A 21,956-nucleotide genomic window follows, 5' to 3' on the forward strand; every position below is an offset into this window, starting at 1 on the left:
ACCAGAGCCAAATCAGAATGAGATTACTTAACTTAGAGTGTGCATTTTTTTTTTTAATGTTAGTTTTGTGTTAACATTTCAAAGCCTGTTTTAAAACAAATAGACTATATGACATATATACTATATTTGCACACATATATGCAGTTTACAATATACTGTATGTACATGAACATAACTTGTCTATTAGTGTGTTTGTGTGTGTATATATTCAAATGAGGGAAATTTGTTTATAAGAATTATTAAATATCTGTTACTTTTTAATTTAATTAATAATTAGTAGGATTATGAAGCCCTATTCAGTAACGTAATTATGTTCCAAAGGTTTTATAGTGCAGTGTAACGATAATGTTAATTAAGCCTACAGAAGATTCTCCGCTTTTTAAACCAGTAATTGACTCACCAAGAGCTTTCAGGTACTCATTAGAGTTCTAAATTGAAATCATTTTCCAATAGTTGTTGTACTCATCTGGCATTTTGAATTAGAGTGTGAGGTTTATTTGACACCGGTGAACATTTGAGGCTATTCAGTGCAATAATGTCTGCATAAAGGCCAACATTAAAAGTCCCAAATCCAATTAGTAATGATAAGTTCATCATCAGGTTTAGAAATGTCCTTGTTAAAAGAGAAACCACGTCTCCCTCCCATGAAGGTGACCTATACATTACATCCAAGTGAATTTGGAGCAAAGAATAAGAAAGAGTTTTGCCATGGTTAATCTCCTCTGAAGGTACAAGGGTTTATGGGTAAACCAACGTCATTGTATTCAGATAGGTTGATCAATTTGAAACGGTATAAAATGTATTTTCTGCATTTGAGAAACTGAGCATTTATATCATTTGCTTGCCAACAGATCATCTGCAGTGAATGAGTGCTGTCAGAATGAAAGTCCAAACAAGACATTTTAACTATAAATAATTACATCTGGCCAAAATATGAGTCCATAAAATCCACCCACATTTGTCTAGAACAATTTTTGCTTGTAATCAGTGCTTGATCTGTGCATATTTCTCTCCCGATTCAGACAAGATGACCTTTTCACAGGAGAAAGCAATATTATGTACAGAGGGGATGTTTTTAGTTGGATTTCAGCCATAAACTATGGTTTGTTAAAAAATAATAATTACGTTTTTGTAATTGTTTGATTTATTTGTACATTTTCATTTTACAAAAACACAGCTTTTTGCTTTACAAGACATTACTTGATGGACTGCGGCCACGTGGATCATTATTATATTTTTATAATGAGGATGGGTAAAGGATAAATAAAGTTTCAGCAAATTTTTGGCTGAACTATCCTTTGAGTAAATGAAGACCCAAAAATATATTTGGAGCCCATTAGCATGGGAAAAAGGAAGTGGACGCTGAGTGGGCTGCAAATGTAGGGTAGGACATTTTCCACTGAAAGGAACACCTGGCAGGAAGCCGTTGATAGACTCAGGGCCAAATATGGAAAATGAACAGTTTCACAGATTTTACTAGACGGTGCTCCATAATTATCAACACACTGCCAATTATGTGCCTTTGGTTCTCTTGTTAAGTGGATGGATGGGTGCTGCTTAGTTCACTTCTTAATATTCATGTAATACTTAGAAACCACCGAAGCATATCTCAGCAATAATGAAAAGTGAACATGCCAACCTGGATTTTCTAAAGTATATACAAAACAGCAGCAATATTTAATTTACATTCTTGCTGGTATGCCTTTATTAAACTAGAGTGTTGATAGAAAGTTCAAACAAACACATTTAGATGCATATGAACAGCAGAGCGCAATGCATTTGTCTTTATTTCACTGATTTATGGATTCTTTTGTGTGCACAGTCACAGAGGCATGATGGGAAGGAAAGCAAAACCCTGCCACGCTCAGACCCAAGAGACTGACAGGCTCTTCAATCAGAGCGACAGCAGCTGGGCGGCACTCAGACTCGTCACATCAGTTTTCCTGCTGCACATCCTCTCTGGAGTCTAATTACTTTTATGAACACAGAAGCTCTCGATCGGAGAAATCTGAGGACAATATCCTGACGCACCTGTTGTTTGATGGTTCACTTACAGAGTAGCTTATCCCGGTGTTCTCTACCCCTAATGTAAATAACATCTAAGTGACAAACGCGGCAGCTATGAAGGAAAGTCGCTGGAGATCTTCCTCTGTGAGGATAAGAACAAACAAGCATTTATAGATTGTGACAGACTATCACAGATGGTGTTTGTCTGGTTTCCACAATAGCAGAGATGAAGGTGCACACAGATGGATAGACTTCGGAAGATGTGGCGTAAGTCTATATGCTTTAAAGTGTTGGATTTTCCTGGATCTCTTGCAGGTGTTCAGTCGGTAGGGGTTTAAGACTTTTTGAAGACCTGTTTACTCACAATCCCAGCAGCTCTCAGCTCCTGCATACAAAGATAACACACTTAAAGGGATAGTTGTCAACTAAATATGAAAATTCTGTTTTCATCATTTACTCATTTGGTAGACCATATGTCCTTTTTGTCCCGGACAAGTCCTGGCCGGGATTCTAAATCGGGTTTTGGCTTTGTTTTCCTATTGATGTTCTCTATACAGGCTACGCGTATTTGCATTGCTTTGACTGTTCTCTGTAGATCCCACCTTCTCACACACCATGATCAATCAATATGGCTATTGGTCAAACTACTTTTCAGTCTTTACCTTCAGCAATTATGAAAACAATAGGGAAAAACAAAGCAAAAACACAAACATTTGAAAAATAATTACATTTTCCACTTTCTCCACAAAGGAAAGTACCATGGATGCTTCTTTTCTTTTCTATTTTTTAAGAGTACATTTTATTTCAGCTATAAATAACATGGTAAATGTTCCCTAACAGCGGTCTTTTTCAACACAACACTAGATTGTATATAACTTTCAACCAGCTGGTGTCAGCAATGTCAGTTCTTTGGTAATTCTACAGCAACACAGTATATCATGCATGATCAAATGCGCAGCTGAAGCCTAACATCTGTTGTTATTACCTCCGCCCGTCAGATTCCAGTCAACTTCATTTTAAAATCCTATCAAATCATAATGACAGTGTTTGACACCCATTAGAATGATTTAAACCAGGTCCAAATGTATTTAAGCAATCAATCTGTCAGTGTTGTGCTTTTACAGGTTCATCGTCACAGGGCTGAAAGTTTTGAGATTTGAATATAGCCCCATCTGCCGTGCACCTCCTAGCCCCAAACAATTTTTAAGTTTGCTGTATTGTACATACTTTAGGCTCTATGTGAAACAATCATAGGGAAATGTAATGCATGAGAACTGGCCTACCAGGTGAAGTTCATCTCCCTCAATCCAGTGGGTCCAGCACCTCCCCTCGATCGCTCCTTTTTGCACACATACCAGTTTATCTCCATCCCAGGTAATAGTTGTCTAGAATGCATAAAAGAGCAAAAATAGTGTTCATTTAGGGCTGGGAAGAAAAAAGGAAGCACAACAGATTTGGCAAGAGCAGTGGGACAAGAAGAGCACATCTTAAATTTATTGAAACAAAAAGAAAATTAAATCTGACCCAAAATAAATGTTTTCACTGCAATTATATGCTGCACAAAGAGAAGCATGTTGAAAATGCTTACCAGATAGCAGGAATGAAAAATAAAATGAAACCAATATAATGTTGGGCACTGCTAGGACTGAATGGGGTACGTGAGTTTTTGTTCAGGGCAAACTGGGTCACAACATCTTTACTGAATTCTGCATTTCAAGTGTTTTTATTTACTGCAACTCAAGCAAAAACTTCATAGGCCTTTTTTTTTTTTTTTTTTTTGAGTTTTATCAGAAAGTTAACTTGAACAACAGCCAGTTTTTTTTTTTTTTAGAGAGAGAGAGAGAGGAGACAAGTCCAGTGCAGAATAACTAACACATTTCTCATTTTCTGCTGAACCAGTGTTGTTATTGGTAAACTAAAACTAAAAGTATTCATATAAACATACAACACATTTTTAATAAAGCTTAAATAATATTTAAATATTAGATAAAAATGAATTTAAATGAATGTAAAATTAATAAATGTAACTATATAAATATAAAGTTAAGTTAATAAAGAGGTGAATATTAGATGAAAACCTTAATGCTTTTTCGGAACTGAAATAAAACTATAACTGCAATTTTTTTTTAGGAATATTAAAAGGTTTAAAAAAAACAAAACAAATACAATAGCATGTTTTAGCAAAATTCCTAAAAATTTAATTAAAGTATCTCCAACATTCATGTACGAATGTCATTTTTGAACATTTTGCAGTGTATTGTAAATAGTGTTTAAAGAATAAAGTTTTAGTGCAAAAATATTGGCAAATCTCACCTTGCACCTTGTTTTGATTAGAATACATCCCATCCAATTGGGTAGCCAAATAAAATCCTCAAAAGTTTAAATACTGCAACACATCTGAATTGTATATGAAAATATACCAAGTTTCTTCAAATGACAGGAAAAGCGAAAGGAAAGTGAAAGGAGAGAGACTAACGCTTCATATTAGATTAAAGAGCCAATTATTGCTCTCATTTCACACGTTCCCCTTTTCTCATTAGTTGAGATTGTGGACTGTAAATGACATGCACAGTTAGTGATTTTCAAGGGCAATGAATTTATACAAATGACAACCCTATAAGAGAATTATTATAATGAAGCCACATGACTCCGACTGATCCCGGAATGTTATAAACTTTTTCTGAAAATAAGTTTAATAAACCATGCAAGCCTATTAATTTTAATTTGCTTCCTAAATGTAAGTAAAATCTCAAAAATTCTCAATAAATCTTTAGAAAACATCTAGTGCCCTAGCAAAGCATAAGCAATAATGGAGAATCAAACACGTAATCCTGCAAGTTCATATTGAGCCAAAAAGCTAAGTTTAATAAATAGCATTAAGGCGGTTTAATTTTTTTATTTTTATTAAACCGTGTATGCTTTTAAGCTCTCAGTCCTCATAGTGCTTGCCTTGAAGGTTTACTTACCATACATTTCCTGTCATCCACTCCACTCAGATCTTCCTCAAACTCCTGACCCACCACAAAGTCCATGTTGTAGTTCCTGAAAGTGCTGAGAGTCTTTATGATGAAGTGATCTCCATTCTGAGTGATGTCTTTATCAGGCTTCAACAGGGTGGCAATCTTTCTAACTGCTACATTTACATCTGGAAAAGAATATTATAGCACCATGTGAAATTGTGAGTTTTCTAGGATACCCTTTAAAGACAGTACAGTACTCCACCAATACCACAGTACAGTAATGGTTACAAGTGGAGACACTACGGTATTTATATAGTGATTCAAGTTATACAAAAGGTATATGTCCAATCTGCTGCAGTTTAATATAAACAGCAACATCTAGTAAAAAAGGGGGAAAAGGACAAAAATACTAAGTGCGACACTGCCATTTCATTTAAAATTTACTATCACAACCATAGGCTATAGCCTCACTTTCACTAAAATCACTGAAAAACAAAACAAAAAAACTTTAATTTATTTCCATCTATTCAACACATAAACAGTGGATAAAATATAGTTTTCTACATTTATGAAGGACAGTAAATCCTCCATTTTCAACCCTGATTTCACAATACATGCAGGATGATAGAGGGGGTCATATTGTATCTGCACAAAATAAGTAGAAATAGTAACCTATACACAAAAAAACCTGAGAAAACAGTTATATCCCATGGCGTCTTGTTAAAATTATTACTAATTATTTGGGGGTTGATTATAAAATAATAAATGGTCACATCTGTAATCTCCGCCGTCAAAAATGACCACCAGGAAATTAATGATAAATACAAAAAATACTACAAATCTAGAAATCAGCCATGATTAAGTAGTCTTTGATCATGTCTAAATAAGTATACGAAGGCAAAACCTAATAAAGTAATTATTTCTGAAAATACTCTTACCAGCCTCATGTACAGTATATACTGTATATTTATAGGGCTACACAAGCATCACATATTGTATTACATATGATTATATTTCTCCCAGCAGATGGTACCAATCTTCATGCCACGCATAATATTTTAATGACCTTTGCTCTATTTTTAACTTTTATTGTGTTTTTTTCTAACATTCGTTTGGATAAAATATAATTACTTGAAAAGAGGTGAAGATTGTATAGTGCCCCCTCAAAATAGAACATTTTAAACAAATGTTAAAACACAATACATATAGAAATATGGTACATTTCATTAAAAAGAATATTACACCTACATTATCCTCGGTCTGTTTTAATCTCTGTGTGACCGCTAAGTGAGGAATACCAGAGGGTTTATCTTAATGTTGTGAAAGAGCCACAAAACTCACCCAGAGCTTTCAGGTACTCTTCAAAGTTCTCGTTGGAGATCATTTTCCAGAAGCCGTTGTAATCAGCAGTCATTTCGAGATACTCCACTGAGTTTGTTCAAAGAAGATCTGATATCGCCGTTCCCCTGCGAACAAATGCTTTTCATCTGAAAGAAACCCTGATTTAACACGGCCATCCTGATCCAATTACTTTGGGATTTTTTTTCTTCTTTGTTATGCTAACCGTATCTCCGCCTCTAGAGTTTAGATCCATAATCTCAAACTTGGATGCGATATCACACCATGTAATATGTCACTTAAACTCATTGTAGGGAATAGACCGGGGCTAGTTGTCACAAGGGCTGCATTTCAGCAGCTATAATGTTTTGAGTGGCAAGTTCTCAAATGTTTTACATCTAAAGTAATATATTCTTCAATATTAATTATTAATATGTATTAATAATGCAATGATTTACATGTTTGCAGTTTCATAATGATCTGTTACATGGTAGGTCCCATTGTGACAACTTACCCCATATAATGTGGCAACATGTTACTTATCATAAAAAATACTACACATAAACTCATAAATAAACTCTTACACATAAACCTTTTTTATTTTAATTTTTATAAAATAGCAAATAAAATCTGAATTTAAATTCTTTTTTTTTGTGTTACAGGTAATGGACTCTTTATATTCTTGTAGGCTTTATTGTGCAACTGTCTATTTGTTCTTCAAATAAAAGAAAAGTAGGGTTGTGCTTGATATAAGATTGAATTGAATTGTCACTCCTTGCATCTGCCAGTTAAAGTGTCTGATGCTTTGAATTGGCACACACTGCGCTTCTTTACAAAGCATCTACAAGCGTGGGACTAGATGTGTTGAATTAATTCCTCTGGCTTTTCTTTCAAGACACTTGAATGAAGGCATTCTTTTAAAACCCAAACTCCACACACAAAGACTGTCAGCAGGGGGGCTTCAACACTGCAAAAAATCCTTAAAGCAACTAGCTGGTTTGAGTCAAGCTCACAGTCAGTGGTACAAGAGAAAAGAAGCCATTCAGATAGACATCGCCTCAAATATCCAAAACTCCATTCTTCTATTTTATTGTGTCAAAAACTCTTTTTTTCCCTTCACCAAAAAGCTTGATGGAACATCTTTAGGGATCTGACACCATGAATGATGCTTTCTGTGCAAATAGAAACGGAGGAAGCAGTGTTTGCTCTCTAAAGTGTAAAGGCTCTGTTATTTATCTTCCTTCTGACATTTAAGTCATCAAATCCCAGACCTGGACATAGACCTACAGCTCGGCAGTGGTCTGGCAAATCTAACTCCTGCAGAGACAGGATCAATTCGTAAATCTCTCGCTACACATTCACTAGGAAACCACGGTCATGGATAATCCTCACTTTACACAAGACAAAATATGCAACTCTTTTAAAGCTGCTTTCACATCTTCAAAATGACAAGTAAGAGAAAAATGCAATCTTTTGAAACATATTTTCAATTACTAGTGACCAAGACCACTGAAGGCTACTTCCTGTACATCAGTCTTGTATTGTTTGCATGGTAAGAGGTCGTATTTTGACATCTTTGTTCTTCATCTCACTGTCTTGTGTATAAAGGTTGTGCTCTCTTATGTAATCAATGACCGAGTCTGGTAAGAGATATTTAACACTCTGGCCTCTCCGTAGGGCTCGTCGGACCTCTGTAGCACTGATCTCATTGTGGACCCACTCCCGAACGAGAAAAATGTGCTGGCGGTGCCTGGACAACAAATCAGACTCGTGTATGGCCCGGTCTGGTTGCAGGCTACCTCTGCTCACACAGACCAGTCCAAAGCGGCCCACCACCTCCTCTACATGATCATCCCTCCACAGACCAGGAATCTTAAAGGTGTCCATGAAATCTGCTCCACAAAGCAACTTCAGCTGAGGAACATCTGTAGGGGAGAAAGTGATCACATTATTGATTGTATACAGTACGTCGTTGCTTTCTATATCAATTAAACAAGCAGTTCACCCAAAAATGAAAATTTGCTTAAAATGTAGAGATGAGTTTGTTTCTTTATCAGTTCAGAATCTGAGAAATGCATTACATCACTTGCTCACTAATGGATCCTCTGCAGTGAATGGGTAGCTTTTCAAACAGCTGATAAAAACATCCATTGTCGAGTGATGTAAATTTCTCCAAAATCTGTACAGATGAAGAAACAAATTCATCTACAACTTGGATGGCCTGAGATAATTGTTTTATTTTTAGGTGAACTAATCTTTTAAAAGTGATGTACTGTTTTGGAACCAACCATAACAATGTGACTGGAAATTCACAGCTTTTAAATTTCGCCTGAAAATAAAAATTCTGTCATTGTTAATTTACTGTAATGTTTTTTGACTTACTATTGTTTTTACATCCATGAAGCAAAAAGAGAGAAATTGTATTGGATTTATTGTTGACTAAAACTATAGCTATTAAAAATACTTTCGTAATTGAAAATAAAGCTGAAATAAAATGAAATAAAACAAAAATATTTGCTGAAATACTTTAACGGAAATTAAATATTGCCATGGCAGTTAACTGAAAACAGAAAACCTGAAACTCAGGACCAACCAATGCTGGAAATGCTCCGTGGAAATAAACTGATATTAATAAAATACACACTTCCTTTAGTGTATCAGTTGCGAACAAAAACAAAAAAAAATGCAATCGGGGAATTTCCCCATTACTTTTTCAATATGCAGTGGTGGCTCGAAGTCAAAGTGTTTGACACTCCTTGAACCCATGCCTGAAATCTGCAAAAATCTCAAATTTTCTTTCCTCAACGCTTCATTAGAAATCATTTCATGGCCAGCATTGCAAGGGCTCCACCTCAGCAGTGATATTTACAGGATATGAAAGGATCAATAATGTGCTTTTAACTCTAATTCTCTCACTTTGATGTGTCTGGGAGCTGGCTTTTGTTTGAGCAGACATGAATTGCAGGGGGTAGTAAATGAACCTCGGCAGCCCACTAAAGCTCTTTATTTCTACTCCATGTGGTTATACATAGATCTAAAGAAATGCATGTGCACACTGTATGAGGATGGGGAAATACCTACCCCTTTCATAATTTTCTAATAATGAATACATTCTTGAAAAACACAGTAAAGAAAAGCATTGTGCACATTCCAATACAAACACTAATATTTTCAGACAATCGTCAATGGCTCAATTCAGTAAGCGCCAGATTTCTTTGAATTGCTTATAAATGGGTTTGCAGGAAAGCAATTTCATAAACAGTAATCCCTGAGATAATTTGACATAAAATCTAAAATTAAACGGATCTCTTCCTGTGAAAATATCACTTCAGTTTTTAACATAAAAAGTGCAAGGTAAATTTTAATTAGCGGAACACTTAATATCTGACAACTGTTTTATGAATTAAAATATAGGCTGAATCATTTGTGATATGTAATTTCAACATATAAGGCATACCAATAAGAGGGAATGGGTCCATTTAAAAAATATATAAATAAACTGAAAATAGCTCAAATTCATACTTCACAAAAAATAATTTCTTTCTTTTTGTTCATTTCCTTAAATTCATTTAAATCCTTTAAATCTTTAATTCCTTTAAATTAAAAGGCCATTACTACCTTCCCCTCCTAAAAAAAATGGTTCACCCCCATGTTCAAAACATGGCTACTTCCTTGAGTCAGTCCACTGTCAAACAAAAGAAATTACACAAGAAAAAAATAGCTTTAGAACAAGGGGTTTGCACTGAATAAAGGAAGGTATTTGTGTGCATTCTTGGCACTTGTCTTGTTATAAAGTTGTCCTGGCTATTAATCTCAGCTTCATTAACAGTCTGAGCACGCTTGTCTTAAGCTCAGTCGTCCTGTGGAGGGTATTAGGCTTCATTAGCATGCTCCTCTACAGCAACCCCAAATAAAAGCACTGTTGAAAAGAGGCCTAACAGCGCTTGTGCTGGCCAGAGAGAAGACAACTGCCTGTTTTAAATGCATCAGACTTATCTAAAGTGATTAGCAAAGACAGAAAAGGCTATGTTGGGCCACAGAGGAGGCTTAGGGGAAAACTGAATTGTAATGAGAGGTTTCTGTGCCAGTTTTATAAAGACATATTGAGATGTGGGCGGAGCTTACCAGAGGCTGTGGGTGGGTCCTTGCTGTTGTGGTACTGTGCAGCCATGCGGTCATAGTGGTACCTGTGTTAAGTGATGAAGGGAGAAACAAACACAGCAGATAAGCAACGGTGTAGGTAATCAGCTTTTGAATGAAGAAGACGCTTTACATTCACACTGAATTAAATGTGCCTATAAAGTAGATATACAGTATCTATGGAACGACAGAGCGATAGAATGACAACTAGATTTTCCATGATTCTTCGATGAATAGAAAAGTTTAAAAGCACAGCATTGTGAAAATTGAAATTATTCATTTTTGATCAATTTGATACACGGCTGGTTGAATCTACTTTTGAACAGTAGATAGAACAATGAAGATAGATAGATAAATCTCATTGCTATGCATTCTCTGTGTGAGGGACAGATGCAATGCTGGTACAATTTGGCCAAAAGGACTCCTGTAAAGCACCTACCTTCTGTGATTTTGTAACGAGTCTGTATTGTATGCAGCATAGCATTACTGTATGTCCTTTAAAAATAGCATAAACTCAACCTGGTAATTTATCACACAGGTCAACTGCAAGGGCATATAATCAACTGCGCAATTTCGTCCAATTCTGCCAGGAAGTAAATAACGAACCTAGAAATACAAAGCCCTGGCACAGACCCCTGGCGCAAGAGCAGCCATCCTTCTCCCTAGCATCGGAGCATTAATTAGCCACCTAAGGGCATAGCTAGCAGTTGGCATAAAACTAAATTTGAGTGCTCTGGTGGGTCCTTAAACAGTCTCTTGAGGGATTCAAGAGGAGGAATGGCCCATCGCAATGAAAAGAGGGGTTCGAATTTGGCACGGTTGCAAAATGAAAACCACTAGCAACCAAATACTAAAGGACGACTGGGTGTTTCGTGTTTTCTGTGGCAGAATCTGAAGAGAATGGAAACTGTGGCCGTTATGATGGATAGTAGGGCTGGAACGAGTCACGTCAGCGCCTGGACATTTGATGTCTGTTACACAGGGAATTTAAGGATTCGGCTCCTATAAAGTTTTGGCTCTAGTTCAAGTATTTTGAAAATGACAGCAAGTCTGTGAAGTCCTTCGTAGAGGGTAATGCAAGGTGAATTCACTTATAAAGGCAACATATAAAATACAATTGCAACATAAAATATTTCTACAGTAAAGACTGAATTTCTATATTCTACCTATATACCTGTGAGACCCTTTGCCAATGTGCGTCATTCTTTTATCTTCTTTTTGTAAAAAATGCAATATATAAATGAGATTCTGGGTATTTATTTGTGAGGTATAACACTCTTTAAGCACCATAAGTTAATCTACAAAAAGGATAAGCCATAATAAGACATAACTGTACGCCATTCTATAAACTGTCTTTAATCTTAATAATGCCAGTATGTAAAAAATTTGAACAGTGCTTTAGAAGTAAAGAAAAAAAGCTACTTTTCTATCATCAGAGATGACTATTGCTTCAGTTCCGAGCATTTCCTGGGATAATGGAAGTGCAATAAGCATTAGGCACCCCATCTGTCAAAACCGGTTAATGTTGCCTTTACAGCTAGTGTCCCAGTTGTGTTAAAATACTCCAAAAAGTTACTTGCCTTGTCCAACCTTTGACTGGATAAATGATTTGATTAGTCATAGTATGAAGCCAATGCAGAATACTTTTTTAAAATCGTTCTTTATATTTATATTCACCTCATGGTCACCACAGTCTCTGTCCAATCCTCCTGCTGGCTCTCCCAGTCATCTACAGAAACCCAGTCAGAGCTCTGCAGGGCCAGTCTGGCCATAGCAAGTCGATGTTTCGAAACAACAAGACCCTGTTTTCCATAATTATCACCGACAGGAGATACAATACCACCCACAACACGATACAGACCTGCAAAATGGAGAGAGACAACATATCTGACCCAAAAAGAGTCAAGCAGATGACAAATTAAATGTCAAATATAAAACAAATTACAGTTCCTTTAGCTAAAACAGTAATACAATGCCAACAATATGCGTTCCATACCTTGGAAATGCATAAACTTATCAAATGTGTATCATGAATGCAATACAACATAGGGTTTTGGATTAAAGGAATAGTTAAACCATAAATGCAAATTTGCTTAAAACTGACTCCATCGAAGATGTAGGTGAGTTTGTTTCTTTATCGGAAACAGAATAAATTTGGCATCACATCACTTCCTCATCAATGGATCCTCTGCAATGAATGGGTGCCGTCAGAATGAGAGTTCAAACAGCTGATAAAAACACAATAATCCACACAACTCCAGTCCATAATTCAACATTTGGGAAGCCAAAGGTTGTGTGTTTGTAATAAACAAAACCATCAAGACATTTTTAACTTCAAAACGTTGCTTTCAACTAAACTACGAGTCCTCTACATAACAAAAACAGTCCAAAACAGTTCTAAACATATAAGGTTTAATAAATAAAGATTTTGATGTGAGGAGACAACCGGGGATGAACTTTTTCCCTGAACAAATTGTATTTTAGAAGCAATAGTTTAAAGAACTGAACATCTTAATACCAAAACATCATAAACATGGATTTGTTCCTTATGAACAATCAGCTTTTCATTTCATTAAGACATGAATTTGTGAACTCCTGTAGATTACTTGCGGATTATTGTGATATTTTTATCAGCTGTTTGAACTCACTCTAACGGCATCCATCCACTGCTATTGTTGAGCAACTGATGTTCTGATGAAGAATCAAACTCATCTAGATCTTGGATGGCCTAAGAGTGAGTAGATTTTTCAGTCTACTTTTCAGATGTTTTATTTTTGGTTGAACTTTTCCTCTGAAGTACCAACCATACGAACAAAATGTAAATATCTGTCAGATTATTAAATGGTCATTGATTCCTTTTCTAAACACAACAGCCCTTCAAAAGTTTCTAAGCCACTGCACACAAATTAACACAAGCTTTGCACACACAGGCGGACTCTAATGAGTTGCTGAATGCTTAATGTTTTGGCCAAATAATGCTTTAATTTTGCATAGTCAAGATGAATTCACATCATACTGCAATTGTTTTGCAGTTTCTCACTTAGCTGTGCATGCAAGACATTATAAACCAGAATTTATCAATAAAATTCATTTTTAAAAGTCAGCTTGTAATCTTCCATAAAAATGGCAACAAACCACAAAAGTCTCCAGGCACTCATGAGGTAAAATAAGACGCAGGCTATTTTGGCTACTTGTTATGCGATTTCTGCAAGCAATTCTTGAGTAGAGTAAATAAATACAAGCAAAAATGACAGCATGCCAGAGTCTTTTCAAGAGGTGCAGTTACACCATGTCTACACTGCAAAATAGTGCATAATTGTTCCAATTATAATCAACAAAACTTGAAATGCTTGCTTGCATAGTAGACACAGTGTTACAGCAGCTAAAAAAAGCCCTTTTTTTTCCGCTTGTGACGCTTGGGTATGAACTTGTGCAATTATACTTTTATTTTTATTTTTACATCTCTCAAACATACGGTAATTGTATTGCATTGCATTATAAGTTTTGCCCCCCACAATAACAGCTATATAGCTTTTAGCATAAATGCTTGATCATGCATTTAAATATCCTCTTACTAAAGACATTATTGGGAGAGATTCATATGGGTGATATTTATATGCATTTTATGTGTGCAGTCTATTATACTGTTACAAAGATCTCATTGATTTACATTACAAGAATGTCTTAATTTTTGGCCATACAAATATCAGAAAATGCACCAAATTGCCTATTTTTGCACAGTTTGAGCCTTTTTTTTCCACTTTGAGTATGAGCTCCATTTTCCAATATCATAAAATATGAGCCATAAAATCATTATGTATCAATTAACCAAAAGTCTAAAAAAGAAATAAAAGAAGGTTCAATAAACTTTTTGACTATATTATTATTATTATTATTATTTATTTGTTCTAACTATTACTTCATATGCCTGGACTTTTAAGGTTAATAGATTTAGAATTATTAATAGAATTATGAAAAAAATGCAGTTATACAACAGAAATCACTTTAAAGCGACAGGCTCAGAGGAAGGAAAGGAAGACAATTTTGGCCTGATAACAGATGATGGCCAATTTCAGGTAAACGAACAGGTGGCACCAACCCGTCTGGTGCATGTGGTCTCTGGCCAGCTCAAACAGCCGCATGTGCTGGTGGGTAATGGGGTTGAAGGAACCACAGGCCAGCAAAACCAGAGGAATACGACCAGCCATTTCAGTGTTTCACAGCATAGTAAACACGATCACACTACAAAAAAAAAAAAAAATAAAATAAATAAAAAAAACTTTCTTAATCACATATCAGCTAATTTTGCAATATGAGCACAAAACTACATGTTTTGCTATAAAATGAGAGTTTTATTAGGCTAATAGTTGTTGTGTTTTGTACATGGATGAAAGTGGAATTTATTAATGATGTTGCTCAATATTTCCTGTTAAAATCTTCCATCTTCTTTATTGCCTAAGAAATCCCTTATTAAACACTGAAAAGGCTTCAATTAATCTAAATGTTACATACTCTTAGATAATGTAATAAATAGACTGTTTTGGCACTGGACTAATCTGTCAGTCAAATCAAGCCAATAGGAAACAGTGAAACAAGTGCAAATTACACACTGGACAAGGCACATTTTGTTGACAAAATTACACAGCCTAACCATACCCCTTTTAATTTAATAATAACAACAGGTAAATAGATGGATGGATGCAGAAAAAATATTGTGTACGATCCTAATAATAAATCTGTGCAGGTACAAGGATGAGAACAGACAAGTATTTCTGTTTAAGGATGAAGGGCTTACAACAAAGGACGAATAAAGGGATGAACATAAAATGACACATACTAGCCTAATGTGACCGAGAAGACATTATGTAAAACTATAAAAGTCATGGGCACCTATGGTGATTTCACATTGATGAAATCAGATGGTGCTTTGATATATGATACTAAATGAAAACTATATTTAGGTATTCACGTGATATTGCAAGGTATACTATAATGAAATACTACCATGTCAAAAATAAGTATGAGTAGCAAAATTACCAAAAAGATTTAACGTTAGTGAGTTTGACAGCTGTATAGTTTTGGATTATGGCATTTACAAAACAGCTTTAAATGTATTTATTAAGGTAATGACTTCGGCAGATATATTACCTGACAAATATGCTAATAAACAAAACGTTTAAGATGTATGTGTTTACCTTATCCAAAGATCTCCTCCAAGTTTATGCAAATGCTACATGCTATATATTGTTAGCCGTTTGTTACACGGTTAATGTCCCCCCAGAACATTGAGATAGAAAAACACAGTTCCCATCATTTTGAGTGACAGCGGCCACTAGTGGCGAAAACAGAATATATCAGTTCATTAAATAAGAGACCAAAGAATCCCCACTGTATTTAATCATAATAACCGACCTCGTTCGCTCTAACTGTAGCTTTAATGACAAGGACTCGTTCAAAGTCAAATGATATGAACAGTCTGTCCTTTATCTGATGGAGCAAGTCTTGAGGATGATGAAAGTTCTGAACGGGCACGATTCTGAACGCAAGGCGATCTTAAAAGCACTCTATGATCCCTTTAAAGGCCTAATATGAAGTGAATTATATTCATGTGGAACTGTGATTCTGTACATCACAGACTCTAATGGGGCGCAAAAGACATTGCTAATGGCTTTATTGAAACAGTTACTTTATACATAGGCTATGGATATGGATATATATCGTCTACCTCCTTTCTTAGTCCTTCATGCATTATGTATTACCTTTTAACATAAATATCTAACCTGCGGGAGGGAGAAAAAGCTTTTTCTAATCACCCTTCAAGGAGACTTTCTGTTGCCCTTCATAAAGGCACTTTGCACAAAAACTACCCTAATTATAGCTACTAAAGGGGAAATGGGCTGTAAAGATCCATACTCTCAGCCTGCTCTGGCTAATGTGACGAATGTTGTGCTACACTAATGGAGTCATATTCTCTGTGTTACATTACACAGATGTGATGAGAACAGCGATATTTGCTCTTTTGCACTAGTCCTGTTCATCCATGGAAATCATATCTGCCTTATGAACTGAATATGTTTGGCCTCGACAGTCTGTTCTCTATGAGTCTGCATTTTTGCATCTGTGTGCCTAGAGATGGAGATACAGTATAGGCCTGTCTACTTAAAATCCAAAATTAAACTGTAAATTAAAAGCATAAGTTTGTTTGTCTGATCATGAAAAGTCAACAAAATGCCTGTGTGTCATTGTGACATCACTGAGATTGGTTGCGTGTATTTGACCAACCGTTTAGGGATGGAACAGAAGACAAAGGCGATGCTTTTTCATGTTCCACGCAGTTCTTTAAAGGGGGGGGGGGGGTGAAATGCTATTTCATGCATACTGAGTTTTTTACACTGTTAATGAGTTGGATTCCCATGCTAAACATGGACAAAGTTTCAAAAATTAAGTTGTAAGTTTGAAGGAGTATTTCTGTTCCAAAAATTCTCCTTCCAGTTTGTCACAAGTTTCGGAAAGTTTTTTTCGAGTATGGCTCTGTGTGACGTTAGATGGAGCGGAATTTCCTTATATGGGTCCTTAGGACACGTCTGTCGGAAGAGCGCGTGCTCCCGTAGAACACAGCACTGAGAGCACAGGCATTCACTGATCAGAGCGAGAGCCTCGCGAAATGTCACAAAAGGAGTGTTTTTGGTTGCCAGGGCAAGACAACTCTGCACAGATTACCAAAGAAAAAACAGCATTAAGTGGATGGAGTTTATTTTTACAGAGCATCAACGGAGTTGTGCAAGTGTTTGTGTTTGTTCCCTGCATTTCGAAAATGCTTGTTTTACAAACAAGGCCCAGTTTGACGACGGATTTGCGTATCGTTTATTTCTTAAGGATGATGCAATCCCAACGAAAAAGGGTCACGATCGTGTGTTGGAACCGCAGGCGGTGAGTAAAACTGCTTCAAATATCTCTGCCTCCTTGTTAGTGCGTCCGCCTCCCATCGGAGACCCGGGTTCGAGCCCGCTCGGAGCGAGTAGTTGCTGCTGCTGCTCTCGTTCAGTTTCAGCCTCGGGATCTGATTCTGGATCATAAATAAACGGCTGAATCTGACTGTTAGCCATGGTTTGTTTTGGATGATGGTTCTTTCCTCAAGATAATGTCACAGCTTCCAAACGCTCTCAACGCAAAAGCCTACTGGCGCTTGTGATTCTTTAGCTCCGCCCACACGTCATGCCTCCAGTCGGTCGTGTTTTTCCGTGAAAAATCGGTACAGACTATCTTTCTCTTATAAATATAATAAAACTAAAGACTTTTTGGAGTTATGAAGGATGCAGTACTACTCTATAGGCACTCAAGATTAACAGGATATTGAGTGAAAACGAGCATTTCACCCCCCCTTTAAGACATAACATTTTAATGTCTGTTACAAAAATGTAGATTGGTCTAATTTGAATCCAAAAAGTAAGGCTGAGTATCCCCATATCCCCTCAAACTAGTTTTTAGAACACAGTCTAATGAGAGTGGTTTATGCAACTTGCCCCAGGTTTTATTCTATGTTTACTTGCTTTTGTATTTATTCATATTCAGTGTAAATTATAATTTACTAGTGTTGTTTGAGAACTGTTATTTTTGCTACAATTTTGTCAATAAGAAATAAAAGGTCCTACATAACACACATTTTTTTTTAACCTAAAAACCTAATACAAGCTACAATAAATTATAAAACAGACAGAGGGTTAAAAAGACTATATTAATAACATGCCAAAAAAATAAAAAATAAAGTATTACTAAAAATGTTCTTTATAACACTAATATCCTAGAAAGCATTTTCAAAGTGCAGTTCTATTCAACACCAAAAAGGGTTCTGCTTTTGTCACAGGTCAAAGAACCCTAATCTAGCACTGTTAAGAAATATTGTTCTTAAGAGTATAAGACTCTTTCTATTACTGACTCCCAAGTAGTTTGGGCTGGGCAACGTCGTTCCTTGAGAGCCGATGTCCTGCAGAGTTTAGCTTCAACCATGAAAAAAAAAAAACAACAACATCACTTGTCTGTAGCCTTAGTAATCCTGAAGACGTTGATTAGCTGTTTAATTAGGGTTAGAGCTCAATTATGCTGGACAGCGGCACTCCAGGACCTTAATCCCAATTGACTCTAGGGTGACCCCTCTTGGGAGGCAGGTAGTACTGCCACAGATACCGAGAACTCTCCAAGGTGCTGAAAGGATTGACTCCACGAGCAAACGATGGCTTCAGAGTCTAACCGAGGCAATGAAAAACACATAAAGCAAATAAAAAAAAATTATATGTTAATGATGCATCACCTCAATGGTGGATCAAAAGAGGAGTTCAGACTTAATTTGAACAGATTGCTCTCATAAGATTTTAAATAGATTTGGAATCAATTATTTAGTAATCTCCATAATAGCAAAAGACACAGCTAAGATATATTACAGCGATTAATATAGAATATTACACATTATGTGGATAATATGACACAGAGTGAATAGCATTACTGGAAACAGGTATTAACCTCTGTGTCAAGTAACAGGAAAAGTTGATGTAAATTTATATACATACATTTAGATTGTTATACAACACTTAGTTTCAGTCTTTGCATCTGAAACGTTTAACTATGTACCTAGCTTGTCTACTGAGTTTGTGTTTTCCAGGCCAGTGTTGTCATTTAACTTAATTAAAATGAATAAAAAAATAGATGAAAACTTAAAAAAAGAAGCTATAAAAAAAAGTTGACTTAGCAAGTAACTGAACAAAAAAACAGGTTTAAGCTGAAGTATAAAAATGACTAAAATAAATAAATAAATAGTGAAAATGACAAAAGCACATTATTATATATATATATATATATATATATATATATATATATATATATATATATATATATATATATATATATATATAAATACTATGATAGTATCTAAATAATCCTAAATTTACACTGTAAGAGATGGGAATTTTTCATCGAATCTGTCTGAAGACATATCGTTACGCAAGAAGGCAACAAGCGATTGTCTTTGTGAGTGAATGATTGACTCAGTCAGCCGATCCATTAAAAAATACTGATTTATTTAGCAGCAAAATGCAGAGGTGAGTCATTCAATCATTTATTCAGATACGTTCATTCTTTTGCACATTCAGAGACGAAACACAGTTGTTTGAAGAGAAACACATGCATTATGCCATGGCTTCACTTGGAACTATTTATGTTGCAAAAAGAGACAAAGTAACTGACAATATTGTGTCTTCTTTAAATCACCCAATATTAACTTTGTATTTTCTCCTGCTGTGTCTATAGGCTACATTGAATATAATGATCAACATTAGCCTATATATTTTGAAAGAGTACAGCTCTTTCCAGTTAGCATGTTAGCATAATCTGAACATAGAGGCAACTAATAAGAATGAGAATCGAGAAACCATGTATTTTCAGTTAGGCTAATTCAAATACTTTCCATATTTATCTCAGGGTAAAAGTTCACGTTTTACCTTATCTCATTGCTATCTCCAATTTTGTAAAGCCTTAGTTATTAATAGCATAATCGCCAAGGCTGGTGCTGGCCTTGTCACTTTAAAAACAAATATTTGAACAGAGCATTACACAAAGTGACCATGTTGTTGTTTCTGTTGATGCATTAAGATCCTGCTAGTGGAGTAATTAAATAGTGCAATCCGAAATGGTGGATCTCTGCAAAACCTCCGCAAGGTATACATCATTTTATACAGTGGTAGCCAGCACCAGCAGGTTCCTCTCTCAGAGAACTCAACCCTTTCCTCTCATGTCTGCTCTGCGGTGGATGTTTAGACTTGCAGATGTGTTGATAAAAGAGTGAAGAAGCTTTCACCTAGAGCAAATTTACTCAACAGAATGCATCCCCTGAAATGCAACAAGCCAAACGATTGAAATGAATGAGCACAAATGGTTTTTCCAATCTATCAGCTGTGCAGGTAAATTGGGTTTCAGGAAGACTGGGGAAATAATATAGCATTTTAAACCAGCTCATTTTTTTTTCAAGCAACTAAAATGATTATCAGAAATTCCCCCAGGCTTCTGCAAAATTGACATTTAACTAAGAAAAAATAGGGCATAAAATGAGTGAAAGAATGTGTAGTGGGTTAGAATTTTAAATGGATTTCTGAAAGTTTTCTTTCTCCACTGTGAGGAAACTGCATCTAAAAGACTGATGTTTACAGGCATTTATAAGTTACTTCCTACTAAAGGATTCCATTATCTTGACTTCCCATATTTGCATAATGCATTCTATAACAGATCTTAATCAATGCATAAGTAATATTTTAGCATTTCTTATATTGCACTTTCCAAAGTCTACTTTATATATATATATTTTAAATATTTTACAAAATTTGTCCACAGGATGTTGTTATTTACAGTGTTTTGATATCTTGAATTGAACCTAGGTAGAGCTCTCAAGAGAGGTGGAAATGAGAAGACCTATAGAGTTCATGGCTGAACGCTCATTAAAAGCTTTCCTAGCCAACCTGGACACATGGGAAGTCCACAGTCCACACACTTTTTTTTTTACCTCAGCAGACAAATCTCATTTCACCTGAGGGTAAATCTTAGGCAGGGCATGAGCCACCATTAGAAATGAAAATGTTTGATCTTCAGAATACACTCTACATGTGAAATGGCAGTTTTTACAGGTAAGTCAGGATTTAGTATAAACATGGTTAATGCATGGGAGGAAACGGAGAGGTAATTTTCAGGGACAACCATAAAAAAAAAAAAAAAAAAAAAAAAAAAAAAAAATATATATATATATATATATATATATATATATATATATATATATATATATATATATATATATATATTAAAAAAAATTATAATAAAATAAGGAAATAAATATGGATTGAAAATGGTGTTACTGAAAATGAATTACTGCAGCTCAAAAAACTGCCTTTTATATCAGTGTGACTTTTCAAAATGCACCTTAATCATAATAAACTCATAATAAACTTTGTTTTGCAGTCTTTGATGTCCACTATGCTGTCATCTATGTACTGTAAGTTAGGTTACCTGGTAACCATGTTACACCAACATCCTAGAAATACTTCAATTTGCTTTTGCATATTCCTAAATATACTGATAACCACCATAATTCTACAGGCAGTAAAACACAAAAACACCATCGGGTTAACACATGTTATTTACACATAAATATAATGTGAATTTTCTCTGTATTTTCACTATAACCTATGTGCTACTTAATACTTTCCACTTGCAAAAAATATAATTTTACAGTATAATGTTACATGTATTACATTTAATGTAACTTAAAGGTATTCAATTTAAAAATAAATAAATAATTTAGCATTTGCATCGCTAAGACTAAAACAATTGTCATAATGTAATAAGAATTGGAGAATAGTATATAAACAAATAAATACACATTTTTACTGTATTTGAAAGTGTTTTAAATTCTAGGATTATCAACTACTTTAGGTCATTTTATCATAATTTTATCATAGCCAATGAAATGCAAAC

At 35.3% G+C, this 21,956-nt stretch overlaps 2 protein-coding genes across 3 annotated transcripts; both read right to left on the reverse strand.

Moving 5' to 3' along the window:
• Window positions 1–1,759: 1,759 nt before the first annotated feature.
• LOC113120535 (retinol-binding protein 1-like) lies at window positions 1,760–6,818 on the reverse strand. Of its 2 annotated transcripts, XM_026290412.1 has the most exons (5): window positions 6,309–6,818; window positions 4,974–5,152; window positions 3,291–3,392; window positions 2,308–2,392; window positions 1,760–2,149 (listed from the first exon to the last, which is right to left on the reverse strand). In XM_026290412.1, the coding sequence occupies exons 1-4, from the start codon at window positions 6,379–6,381 to the stop codon at window positions 2,342–2,344; spliced, it is 405 nt and encodes a 134-aa protein (XP_026146197.1). In that variant the 5' UTR covers window positions 6,382–6,818; the 3' UTR covers window positions 1,760–2,149; window positions 2,308–2,341. The 2 variants fall into 2 exon arrangements, with proteins under 2 accessions (XP_026146197.1, XP_026146190.1); XM_026290405.1 differs by having other exon boundaries at window positions 1,760–2,392; window positions 6,309–6,815.
• Window positions 6,819–7,378: 560 nt separating this feature from the next.
• LOC113120506 (nicotinamide/nicotinic acid mononucleotide adenylyltransferase 3-like) lies at window positions 7,379–15,722 on the reverse strand. The gene is made up of 5 exons (XM_026290376.1): window positions 15,641–15,722; window positions 14,545–14,687; window positions 12,123–12,306; window positions 10,431–10,492; window positions 7,379–8,230 (listed from the first exon to the last, which is right to left on the reverse strand). Exons 2-5 carry the CDS (start codon window positions 14,651–14,653, stop codon window positions 7,836–7,838), a joined length of 750 nt encoding a protein of 249 aa, XP_026146161.1. The 5' UTR covers window positions 14,654–14,687; window positions 15,641–15,722; the 3' UTR covers window positions 7,379–7,835.
• Window positions 15,723–21,956: the final 6,234 nt, after the last annotated feature.

The sequence above is a fragment of the Carassius auratus genome, chromosome 2 (genome assembly GCF_003368295.1).
Source record: "Carassius auratus strain Wakin chromosome 2, ASM336829v1, whole genome shotgun sequence".
NCBI classification, from domain to species: domain Eukaryota; kingdom Metazoa; phylum Chordata; class Actinopteri; order Cypriniformes; family Cyprinidae; genus Carassius; species Carassius auratus.

What these genes read in the sequence shown, in the direction of transcription:
- LOC113120506 (XM_026290376.1), bottom strand. Translation starts at nt 14,653, where the DNA reads ATGGCTGGTCGTATTCCTCTGGTTTTGCTGGCCTGTGGTTCCTTCAAC. An exon ending in GAGACTGTGGTGACCATGAG is followed by an intron (nt 10,493 to 12,122) that starts GTGAATATAAAT and finishes CACTTAACACAG; the next exon opens with GTACCACTATGACCGCATGG. An exon ending in GGACCCACCCACAGCCTCTG is followed by an intron (nt 8,231 to 10,430) that starts GTAAGCTCCGCC and finishes TCTCCCCTACAG; the next exon opens with ATGTTCCTCAGCTGAAGTTG.
- LOC113120535 (XM_026290412.1), bottom strand. Translation starts at nt 6,381, where the DNA reads ATGACTGCTGATTACAACGGCTTCTGGAAAATGATCTCCAACGAGAAC. An exon ending in AGAGTACCTGAAAGCTCTGG is followed by an intron (nt 5,153 to 6,308) that starts GTGAGTTTTGTG and finishes ATTCTTTTCCAG; the next exon opens with ATGTAAATGTAGCAGTTAGA. An exon ending in AGGGAGATGAACTTCACCTG is followed by an intron (nt 2,393 to 3,290) that starts GTAGGCCAGTTC and finishes CTTTGTATGCAG; the next exon opens with GAGCTGAGAGCTGCTGGGAT.